At 41.6% G+C, this 12,163-nt stretch overlaps 1 protein-coding gene across 6 annotated transcripts in view; it reads right to left on the reverse strand.

The window, feature by feature from the left end:
* The window catches only part of ccser2a (coiled-coil serine-rich protein 2a), a 50,593-nt gene that overhangs the window by 36,828 nt on the left and 1,602 nt on the right, over positions 1 to 12,163 (reverse strand). For all 6 annotated transcript variants that reach the window (XM_023840069.2, XM_023840079.2, XM_023840099.2 and 3 more), the window contains exons 2-3: positions 2,078 to 3,417; positions 953 to 1,149 (exon numbers count right to left, since the gene is read on the reverse strand). In XM_023840069.2, coding sequence (XP_023695837.1) covers positions 953 to 1,149; positions 2,078 to 3,377 — 1,497 coding nt within the window. In that variant the 5' untranslated portion in view covers positions 3,378 to 3,417. The remainder of the gene's footprint in view (positions 1 to 952; positions 1,150 to 2,077; positions 3,418 to 12,163) is intronic.

The following is a 12,163-nucleotide window of genomic DNA, read 5'->3' on the forward strand; positions in this document are numbered from 1 at the left end:
ACAATTCAAATGTTTTTGTGTATAATAATAATAATATAATAATCATTATTATTATATGATTATAATTAAATAATTGTGTAATTTTAATTATTATTGCAGCAACAACAACAATAAGAAGAATAATAATTAGTAAGAGCAGTAGTAGTAAATTATGGGCAGTAAACAGGGTGTATTTTCTATGATCGCCTTGTAATCGCCTAACAAAGCACAAACCTTCACAAAGCAGGAATGGATCATGAAGCGCTGCATCTGCTTCTGTGCCTCTTTTCAGAATTGATGAATGAAGTCACTCCCCTTTTTTGTTTTTTTGTTTTTTTTTTTGCTCTGCCCGACAAAGGATATGACCAACATCCTACCCTAAACACGACTGGCTGCATCCTGTCAAGGGCATAACTTTAACATGAACTGCAGTTGCACCCTTGAACCAAGATACTTAAGCAGAATTGTTTTGCAATGTACCCAGCTGCATGAAAAGATGAAATATAAACTGGAAACTGGAAGTCCTTTTAGACAAATTCCTTTCAAGAACAATGCAAAACTGTATTAAAAGAAAGACATTTCTTAAAATGAAAATAGTAATTTCTGTTGAGAATATAATTCTACTTCTCAAAGTAGCATTACAGCAAAAGCTAAATGCAAAAAGTACCATGAACTTGCCCTCACAGATTTTAAAATACGCTGTAAAAATTTCTGTGGTTTGTGAAATAGTAGCAAATCAAACATGATTATCAAAAAAAAAGTAAAGCCAGTCTATAAAGATGCTCATAAACAAATATATTCATTAAAGTAAATGTCAGTTATAATAAGTCTGGTGCTAATTTTGAAACTGATTAACGGGTTAATCCTCTGCTAATACGTGCGTTGACACTTTCTGTCTCTTTGAGGTTACATACACGTTTCATCTCTGAGTTATACTCGGAGATTACAGTCAGGGTGCACGTGACCTACTCACCATGCTGTTAACGTCAGAGTCGTAGCTGCCGCAGAGGTGCACGGACGGACCCAGCGGCTCGAGGCCTTCCTCGTCCCACATGTAAATGCCACCAGAGCTATTGGACGGGGAGAGCTCCAGAGACGAGGCATGTGGGATATCTACCACCGGGGAAAGGCTGAGAGCAGCAGGACACGCCGAAAAGCTCTCTCTACCACCTGCAGGTAAGCCAGGAGAAATTAAAGAAACACAAGGACAAGCCATCGCAGCCCTTGCTTTTATCCATTTAGCTATTAGCAGGACATCTCACAATACAAGCAGCCAATCTTACGCGAGATTCATCCGTTCATTCAAAGGCACTGTGCAGTTTCATTATTTAGGATTTTATTTTATTTTTTATCTGCTGCGTAGAGCATGGAACATTATCTTTTACAGTAAGGCAAACAGAAGCAACGTCTGGCACTATATAGCATTTATTTCCCTGTCAAATTCGAAGCTTATTGCGAATATGCACACACGATCAATCAAAGATTACGGAAAATACAATTTGCAGAAAGCATCCGGAAATTGAGACCATTTGCTGATGACTGGCTATATTATATCAGTCTGTCTTCTAAACACTTGTTTTCAGATCTGGATCCTTTTCCCAGGCAGCAGAGGGGACTATGCTTCGCTACACTCTGAACAGTCTCTACACGTCAATCTAGAGGCATAACCTGCATGATACCCTGGCAGATTAAGGGGGCCCAGCACTTTATGGGGGCACTAAATTGTAGTGTACCCCCCCCCCCCCCAGTAAATTTTTAAAAATAACTATTTTTACCATGGGTGGCCCAATACCCCATTAGCTCAGCAAATCCTTGCACATGAGCAAAGGTGACATTTAGTCGGGGAGGGGCTCAGAATTTCTGTCTACGCCCCCGCCTGCAAGTGTGCGGCAACTTTTACATTACTTAGCAGACGCTGTACCCAAACCTAAGGACATCTTCTGTGCAAGCAGAGCAGGATCAGACAGCCACACAGTGTTCCCTTCCGCTTTACACATACACCCTCATAATTTTCTACAAACTAGTAACTACAAATCATTTATTTGCCAGAGTTACGGCTCATATGTCCCCTTATCCAGTGCTGTGCTGGGAGACTCACCGGCGTGGTCATCTGACAGGAAGCTGCAGGGGGCTCCCTGAACGGGGGGGGCTCCCCGCTGCCTGTTGTCGGGGACGTCATCATTAGAGTAAGCTTGCGGCTGGAGCAGCCTTCCCCCGTGGACAGGAAGCAGCAGAGCGCCACCACCGTCCCCCAGGTTATCAAAGTCGTCAAGGTACTCTTCGCTGGTGTCGTTGTGCTCCAGCGAGGAGGCGGACGAGAGCGACATGTCTTCCAGCCGATCCCCCAGACAGTGCGTTGTGAGTTCCGTTTCTCGTAAAGCCGGGTCACCCCTCAACTGACTCTTAGGTGCTAGCACCCCCTCCTGGTCACTCAGGGTAACTGAGGTTGTCAAAGGTGTCTCTATGGAGTCCATGCCTTGGTCAACAGGTGTGCTATCAACGCACTCTTTCCCAGCTAAGAGTGGACGTGGAATATGGATGAGAGAAGGTCGAGGCAGCCTGAAGCCTAGAGCCGTGGGTCTGCTAAGCGCGCATCCTGGGAGGAGCGGCTTCTTCAGGTGGCCAGTAGGGGTCGCCCCGCTGGACGGCACGGCTAGCCTGCTCATAGATCCCCTACCACAAGCAAGGCCGGACTTCAAAGGCATAGGGGAGTGTGTCTGCTTGCTTGATGGCGGCTTGGCCAACTCCACGGCCTTGTTGAAGGAGAAGGAGCGCGTCATCGGCGGGGCGATGGGCAACGACGACTGGTTGAAGTGGGAGAAGCTTTGAGAGCGAACCATGGGGTCTGGCGGGAGGGACTGCAGGCTGTCACTTAACTGGGGCCCAGCTTGGGCAGAGCCGGAGCTGACCTTTGGGCGGGGCAGGCCCGACCCAGCGCGAACCTTGACCCCGCTGCCGCTCACGCCATTCATGCCGAGCTTCCCGCTAGCGGTCGGTTTAGCTGCTGGCTGGGCGTCTGCTTTGGCTGCCGTCTGGGCAGGCTTTCCATTCGTGGTTGACGTAGCCAAAGCCTGCCGTTGCACTATGGCAGCTACAGTGGAGGGTTTCTTAAGCTCCCTCGTGCTACTCACCTTTCGTTCTTTACACTCTTCACCCATTTCTGACACGACCTCCTCAGGATTGGGAGGGGTAGTAGCTCCCTCCTTCTTCCATTTCAGTGAAAACGAGGGAATGCGCACCATTCCGTTCGGCCTCTTCAGGCCAGTGCCCTTCCCCTCGTTACTGGGAGCCGACTGGCCAGATCCATGCGGCTGAGAGGCCAAGCCAGGCTCAGGGCGGACACCAAACTTGGGGAGCCTGGAGACCATGGTAGGCGTGCTGATAGCCTTCTCTTCCATCGACCCCCAAAAGGGTCATTGATATTCACAGAGAAGACAGCTAGAGAAGGTGAGAAAATAAAGACATTCTGATTAGTGAAAGCTATGGATGCAACATTCAAGTACACCACCTACAATTATAGCTGATCAGACATTTCCAAAGACACTATTCAGCCAGTCGCCAAGGGGATGAATCAATTAATGCAACATCCTGCAATGCGATACCAGTAATGTCTGACTACACCAGCTCTGGAACTATACAATCAGCAAAGATTTGACACAGCAGTATAAACTAAATGTCTGAAAGAATGCATTGCTCCTTAATTATTCTTTAAACTTGTTAGGAAAAACTAAATTGCATTAAAAACTGCAACATTAAGTAAACGTCAGTACACATTTCCGTCAGAGTTTACATAATTAATTTCCTTAGTCTAACCTTGTCTAAGAGCAGCATCCCTACAAAAAATTATTTGATTCTTTCTTCATTAGTGTGAATAGTGAGACAAAACTTCAGATTAGCCAATTAAATTGTATGGAAATTAAACAAAAACATATATGGAGTAGAGTTATGCAATATGCAATAAGCCGGTGGCGTGCTCCACAAACTCAATCAACCTAGCTGTGCATTTATTGGCCGTAGGCTGTCAGTTCTTAAAACATTATCTTGTGATTGGATGGGACTGCGTTCATTTCTGTGACAATAGGCTGATGTGTGTTACAAGCAACGTTTCTTATCTACAGTTTAACAAAGTTTCTCATTTTCATATCATTAAAGTTCTATACGATAAGTCGATATATCGTTTATGTGGAGACTAATCATAATGCTGCCGTTTATGATTACAATGAAAATAACCATTGAAATGTAGACAGTGGCCGCTCCGCAAGCTTCTCTTCCTTTCAGGTGGTCCTAAAGCTTACAGCACCATGCAGTGCACTGTGTATGTAGAACACGCTGAGATTCAATGCGTGTCACAGAGTCACTAGCCTTGCATTGAGAGAAATCACCCTATATGGTCTTACTAGGCCCCTTTTAATCTATTGTTCTAATCTAAACAGCTTCAAAAGATCCCTCAGTGTTACATACATCACATTACCAAGGAGAGTCATGCATCTAATTTTTTTAATGCAAGGTAAACAGACTTAGCTACAGAACTCCATCCCCTTGTGCATTATTGTCTGACACTTCGACCTGCTGCCATGGTTATGCTGATTTTCTCAATTCAACACAAAATGTTGTGAAGAGTGACCAGTGTGGCTTGTGATTAGTCAGCTCCTCAACAGCCATGTGTTTGTAATGTGCCATTTGCACATCACAATTTGCAAATAGCACATTACAAGCATTATTTGCTTGTACATCACTTTGGACAAATACATCTGCTAAATAAAATAAATGTACATGACAAAATATGGGGTTTAGGGAATCTACTATAAAATAATATTATATAAATAATTTTGGTATAAATTGGATTTGATGTCCAAGGAGATTCATAGACCTGCAACTACGATTTTGCATTTTGTCCTTTTAGGTTGAAACACACAAAATAAGCCCCACCCTAAAAACACTGGTCACACTATATTCAAAAACCTTGAAAACCAGTGGAATTGCTGTGATTCTCCATTCAAAACCATTATGAAAGAGAAATAAGGTAGCAGGTGTATTTGATATGGCATTTCATAACTGATTTATTAAATAAAATCCATTTTAAATGCATCAAGAACGATATGATGTATTACTGAAGTTTGCCATTTTGAAAGTTTAATAAAATGCATACCAAACTTATATCCTTAACCCTTTTTAATAATGATCTGTAATGCTTTTGGCCAATATAATGTCACCAAAAATACAAGGTCTTAAAGTCTAGACTTAACCCTAGACCAGAGGTTTCAGCAGAAAAGAGTTTTATTAAACTCCTTCAGCTACATGCATTCTGTCACATAGCATTTTTCCAAACTAATTATCCAGATTAATTCCGGCATAGAAATGGAATATCAGCAGTACAGGTCCTCCTCTTAGACTGCCCTTGATAACCTCTTTAAATAAGAGATGTGTTCTTTATTGTTACATCATGCTATGATGTCATGAGCACAATGCCCTGGCAAATCTGCCCAGCGTGTGATCTCAGCGCAGGCCATAGCCCTACACGGTGAGAAATCTAGGTCTTCACACTTGTCCCTGGGAAATAACTAAATTCTTAAGCACTCTGGCAGAATGAAAACTTGCACATACCATAGGACCTTTAAAGAAGAGTGTGTGTTAAACAACACAAAAAAAACATGCTTTTACAGATATTAACCAAAATACACTCATATGACTATAAATCTGCCAGACGAAAGCAAAGCCTTTCCCAGTTGACTAGGGTGTAAATAAAAATTAAATGGGGGAAAAAAATATTTTACATTAGATTAAGCTACATTACAATCCTGTTGCTTTCACCCATAGAAATAACATCGCGCCTCTGTTAGAGTTACACAGCTGAATATGTAACCGGAATGATTAGTTAGCTTGCTGACACAGCGGGGGTGTCAGCTTCTTATAGCCTAATTCCTTCACCACAAAGCTACTTGCAGGTTCTTTTCACACAAGAGGTCAGATTTCTCAGGACTGGCTTTGTTAAAGCTGGAAGAAACACCGTCCCCAGCCGCTGGCTTTAAACGGCCCTTTCTGGCCATGAGGAGATCACAGACATGCAAATGTGAACCACACTGCACCCCCCCACCATCTCAATCCACTTGAGGGGCACACAAAGGCCACGGATTTGAGGGTAAATCCTAACAGCGACATTTAAGCTTTATAAAAATATTTTAAATATATAGAACCAGGCCATTTGAGAGGTCAACCCACACCGTCACACAGCGACCCACATCGAGCCTCGCTCTCGGCCCAGGCTGGCCAGCGATCAAAAGGCTTGGCAAACGCCGCTGGATCCCGAGCAAGCCTCCAAATTCACTGTAACCTCCACTGTAATGGGGTCAGCCAGTGCAGGCAGACACGGTGCCGCCCCTTAGGCACATTATAACGGCTTCAGATGCATTATTAGTGCTCTTCAAATGCTCAAGTTACAGAGTAAATCCAGCACATTACAATCAGGTACGTACCGTAAAGGACCTGCTATCAATGACAGTCAGGAAGACAGCAGAACAATTCCTACAAGACATACAGTATAGGGTGAATAAAGATTCGATATTTAAATTCGACATTTAACACGTTTGCTGTTCTGCGTTCTATAGCTTGGGGGGAAAAAAACAGCCCTAACAGAACTAATCACAGGAGGCTGGTCCAAAGACTTAAAGCAGTGGTTCTAAGCCCAGTCCTTGGAGATCCCCACATTTCTGCTCCCTCACAGCTCACACTACACCTATGTCAGGTATCCGGTCTTCTTGATTGTTCGGGTGCTGGGAGCTGGGAGGGAGCAGAAATGTGGGCTGTCCGGGGATCTCCAAGGACTAGTCCGAGAAACAAAGTTAAAGTATCATACTAGGTACCCTTTGGGCTAAGAGAAAAGTGACAGATTTAAGAGTGTTTAATATCCATTGCACACATTCATAACCCTAGAGTTGGCCTTTAAAAACATGCAGCAATTCTCTGGAATTTCTAGGGACTCACCTGGTCTGCTAAGACCCAGATCCACAAAATCAGGTAAGAAGACACATATATAGATAACCAGGCAGGGAACAAGGGAGTGAACCAAGGGCTTGTAACTACCTTAAGTCTTCATAAAAGCAGCCATTCTGATGATTCCAAGCAATCTCATGAATTCATCTGGAAAAGCAGTTTAAAAGCCACAATGCTGTTTATACAGTTTTATAACAACCATTTGGAGAGCTGTCCAGGGTTAATACGCAAGAGAGACCAATTGGTGAAGATACTGAATTAAAACACATCACACACCCTCCCTGTGAGCATTACCATCCTATGATAAACACATCTCTATCCTTCCTGATGACATATGTCATACAAGTACAGTATAGTACTCTGTCAATTTAAAAGACTGGAACAGCTAATCAAGCATTACAGAAACTGCAGAGAAGATTATAAACGCAGGACATCAACGTTAATCGCTAAACCGGAAATGTTTATTGAACTTATTGCTATATTCGGAAATAGATGAAAGCATTTGGGCGATTAATCTAAATTGGAGCGTGTGTCACATATAAACATACCCAATGTAGAGCAGGCCTGTCAAACTCCAATCAGACTCTTGTCAGTCTTCATTCTAACCTATTTTTATGGCTTAACTGGTCCAAGAGCACATTTAGCTGGATGCTAATGAAAAAAAACATGCAACAATTTCTAAAGTCATACAGCCACCTTCACCACAAGAGAAAAGGGCATGTAGGGGCATACATATGCTCATCTAAAGACAGATGAGGACAGATGCCTTCAAAACAGAGACATACATGCTAGTACAGATATTCCCCTTGCTGGATACGCCCTAACTTTGTTGCTATTAAATGGAAAGGAAGAGGGTACGGAGTATTTCCTAACCAGGAAAATACCACATTCTGCTCAATGCCAAAGTGCCAAAGTGGTATTTAGCTTTGAGCTGAGTAATGTATAATACATACACGCTGAATGACTCTTAGCCTACATGATGCCACAGCATAATGATTTCTTGTGCATGTAATGTAAGGAAGTCCTACATTAATGAATTTGTCCTGATATAGCTAGGATGACCTTGCCATATTATACAACACAAAGCATCATTTCAGGAAAGGGAATAAAAAATCCAACATTTTCATTACAGATGTCTTCTGGGACTGTACCTCTCACTGTTTTGAAATTTCAATTCAGACTGATGCCGATTAATCCCTTTAAACCTATTCACGCACACTGAGCTAAAGGAGTCTGATCCAGACAACAGGAATAGTAACTGAAGAGGAGAAGGACATGAGTAGGTTAAGAGTCACCGTGCACTAACGTCTGTGCTTCAAAAGACAAGCTATGTAGCAGACATGTAAATATTACATGGGGTCATCTCTCACAGAGCCCAATCCTGGTTGGATGGGTTAGGGAGGAATAGATTACTGGCCAGTGTTGAACTGTTTGGCTGCTCCAGCCAATCAAGCGTATAGAGGGTGTGGTCAGTGAAAGTCTGCCCTCCAACTGGAATCACTCTCCACCCAGTCCTGCTAAGGATTAGTCTCTCACAACAGGAAACAAATGATGACAAATGCAGCTACTGTACAAATGATTAGGCATATTTGAACCTTTGTCCAAATGACTGTGCTAAAGTACAAAATTAACATTCACAAGCTTCAATTTCAAAAATAAAATCCAGTTAATAAATGAAGATTATAGAGTAATGTTATATAAAAGAAGATTAAAACAAGTTTACAGTAGGATGATGACTTTTATAATGTACTTTTACATTATAATATTTAAGGTCTGATGTTTAATCACTGCCATTCTTGCAGCTAATCCACAGTACTATTTCAGCTACAAATAAAATTAATACCTACAAATAATTCCCTTCTTTGCCGATTACTATTGTTTTTTTTTTTTCAAAATCACAGTAAAGAAACACTTATTCGCCTAAAATATTAAACTTTATCCTTAAAGATAAGTTTTAATAAAGTTTATAAACTTTGAAATAACATATGACCTTATCGAAATGCACTCGATTGTTCAGTCCTCACAAACACACCAACGACTCAATAAGATCACTTATATATTTGATTCCTGCCCCATGTGTGAAATGTTTTGGGTTTAGTTGCACTCCCTGCCTGAAGCCAGACATGTATTTTAGGTGAATCTAGGTCGGAATGTGGCTCTGAGAGTTAGAACACCCTGCCTGTGATCAGAAGGTCAAAACCCCAATTCAAATCCCATGACTGGCAGACTGATGTCACTGCTGGGCCCTTCAGCAAGGCCCTAACCCTCCATTACTCCAGGGACTGTCGACCGGCTCTTTGATCCTCGCTTGAACATCGCTTTGTACAAAAGTGTCTGCCAAACAGATATATGTACCTGTGAATTGATGGGTGTGCTTAAAGTTTTCTTCTGTCATGTGTTCTCTGTGATAGATACGCATGAATGGTGTGCCTGACCTCGCAGCAGATGTTTCTGAGGATAACCTTCAAGCACGGAATGGCCCTGCACTCCATCAGCCATTCTGGGAAGACGGCTGGCCAATAATGAGAAGTAAACAACAACTGCAGCAAACACGTTAATTACCATGATCATTTTAACACCCCATTTCTCCCAGAAATTATTACAGAATATGCACCCTGCCTCTGCATGAGGAACATCTACATCATGGATATATAATCAGCAGGTAATGCAGATTGGAAGCAAGCAGGTTTTAAATGATGCATACTGGCCCCCACCTGCAGCTACCAAAAACTATTACACTGATTATCAGCTTTATTGCTTAGAAGAACTGACTGCTATATTCTTATGACCAATGTATTCGGCATAGGATAGAAATAGTCAAAGACTTGCTATTATAGAGGAGTAGGAACAGGTTCCCTATTGGACGGGAGTAGGAACAGGCTCCCTATTGGACGGAAGCAGGCACAAGCTTTTTATCCATTTTTGCATGCCTGTCCATTTATATTATTCCAGCGTGCAAACTGTACATTGTGATGATAAAAACGTGCTGTTTTGGTCATGAACGGCACAAGATGGTACAGTTTACCAAAACCTGGATATGAATGGATGCACTTTTCCATTTTAGAAATCTTTGAAGAACACTGCAGCCTGATCCCCAGCTTGTTTCCCTAGTAAGATGAGACCTTAAGGTTTCACTGGCAAAAACGTTTAATTTCTTTGCCTCCAAATTCGTAAAAAGCAAAAGCTACGTATTGGGGGGGGGGGGGGGGGGGGCTGGGGTTAAGAAAGAACACATTCAATCCTTAAGTAACTAAAGGTGAGCTTTTAACTGAAGAAGAGGGGAGCTTACACAGGCATATTAATATATAGATACTGTCCGAGCCAAATAGATATACCAGGTCAGGAACACACAGCCCCATTTTTACTCAAATACACCTGCCCCAAGACATCACCACAAAAATGACTGTCCTCATCTTTTACAAGGATGCACACAGAGTAGATAAGCAGTGACATTTCCCCCCTCTGCTTCATGTCACCAGGCTGCATGCATATAAAATTCTCATGCTATACACAGAATGTTTTACAATGGGTTCAAATTTATATGCATACAAAAAAACTAACAAAATGTGATAGCATTCTGTAGTCGCTGCCACACTCCTTGCAAAGGTAGGTTACATTTAGGGGCTTCTAGAAATTGGCCAAAGTAAGAAAAAAATAAATCCATACAGGATATCCTAAGTATCTTTTATCAATTAAGTTATTTTTTTTCCAGTGAAGTTGACATGAACACAGTTTAAAGTGCATAAATTCACATTGACTTATAGTTTTAGGCAGCATCAAAAAAGACTGACGCAGCACAGCTCAGGTTAAATCAGTAAACAAAATCACATACTCTGACACAACCAGCTGCTCTGTCTCAGCCAGGATTAATGGCAATGACAAAAAGTGCACATCAGCCTAAAACAATTACTAAATTGTGCTCAGCATGACAGGGTAACAATTAATCACATTATGGACATTTGCCATCATACTTCACTATGTCTCCTCCCAATGCACCATGCCCACCCCCAACGAAAACTCATCAGGAAAGCATCCTCATTTGATGTAGTTAAGTCTGGTGTAATCTGATTTTTAATTGCACATACACCATCCATTAATGGGTTGTATGCACAAGACTTTTTCCCCAGGGACTAATAAAGCTTCTCGTATCATATCAAAGCAACAGCCAATTACAAGAACCAAAATGGCTGCCAGAAAATGACCACTTCCTGTCATTCTATCAAATTCACACCTCCATGGCTTCACCTCACCCTCCACTATTCATCTCTAATGCAAAGGAAATAGGGAGCAGATGGCAGAATGAAGAACGTGCAACATCTCTCTGGAAACATCAAAGCTTCTCAATTTTCTTATTTAAAAAAATCACTAAAAACAGACAAGACTGTGCATGTCGTCTTCTGCAGAATTCCCCAGAAATCAGCTTTGACCAATGAGGCACAGATTAGAAATATATTCATGACCACTGTGTTCAGAAAGGGCAAATTCCACTCAGACTAGACACAGCACTGCTCAAATCACTACAGATTAAGCAGACAGGCCATGTGACAAACGCAGGTCTACAATAGCCCTTTGATCCATTTAAAGGTTTCAGGGCTAAGAACTGGAAGCCACATCAAAGTGCACTTGCCCAAGAACTACAACACGACGCTTTATTGAGACCCTGAGGATCATAAACACTCGTGTACTGAACACCCCTCACCTATGCAAAATGAGAACAGAACACCCTGGAGACAGTTTCTACTTTCTGTTAAGTGGCTTAAGTATATTTTTATCCCAAAAAAAACACAATGCACGATGATGGTTGTATCCCTCAAACACATCATTCACCTACAGATTAGTCTATATATTTTTCTGCAACAGATATCAAAAATCAATTAACATTATTTAAATCAGAAAAGTAAAAATATTTATATTTAAAAGTGTAAATACAAATTAATGACAAGTGATTTGAGAATTTCTACAAAATTGTGTGAACAGGAAAACAATCTTTCTTAAATGTGCAGTCCGTATTGATAACTATTGATAAAATGAATCATACCATATGAGCAAAGTTTCAGTAATTATAGAGCCCTAAACTATTTGTTCTAAGTGCCCAGTACAGCAACAAGTGCATTATACAAAAACAAAACCATTATTCCTGACATTACTATTATAAAATATCGAGTCATACACTGCAGCACAATGCAGCTCCTGC

The sequence above is a fragment of the Paramormyrops kingsleyae genome, chromosome 3 (assembly GCF_048594095.1).
Source record: "Paramormyrops kingsleyae isolate MSU_618 chromosome 3, PKINGS_0.4, whole genome shotgun sequence".
NCBI classification, from domain to species: Eukaryota; Metazoa; Chordata; class Actinopteri; order Osteoglossiformes; family Mormyridae; genus Paramormyrops; species Paramormyrops kingsleyae.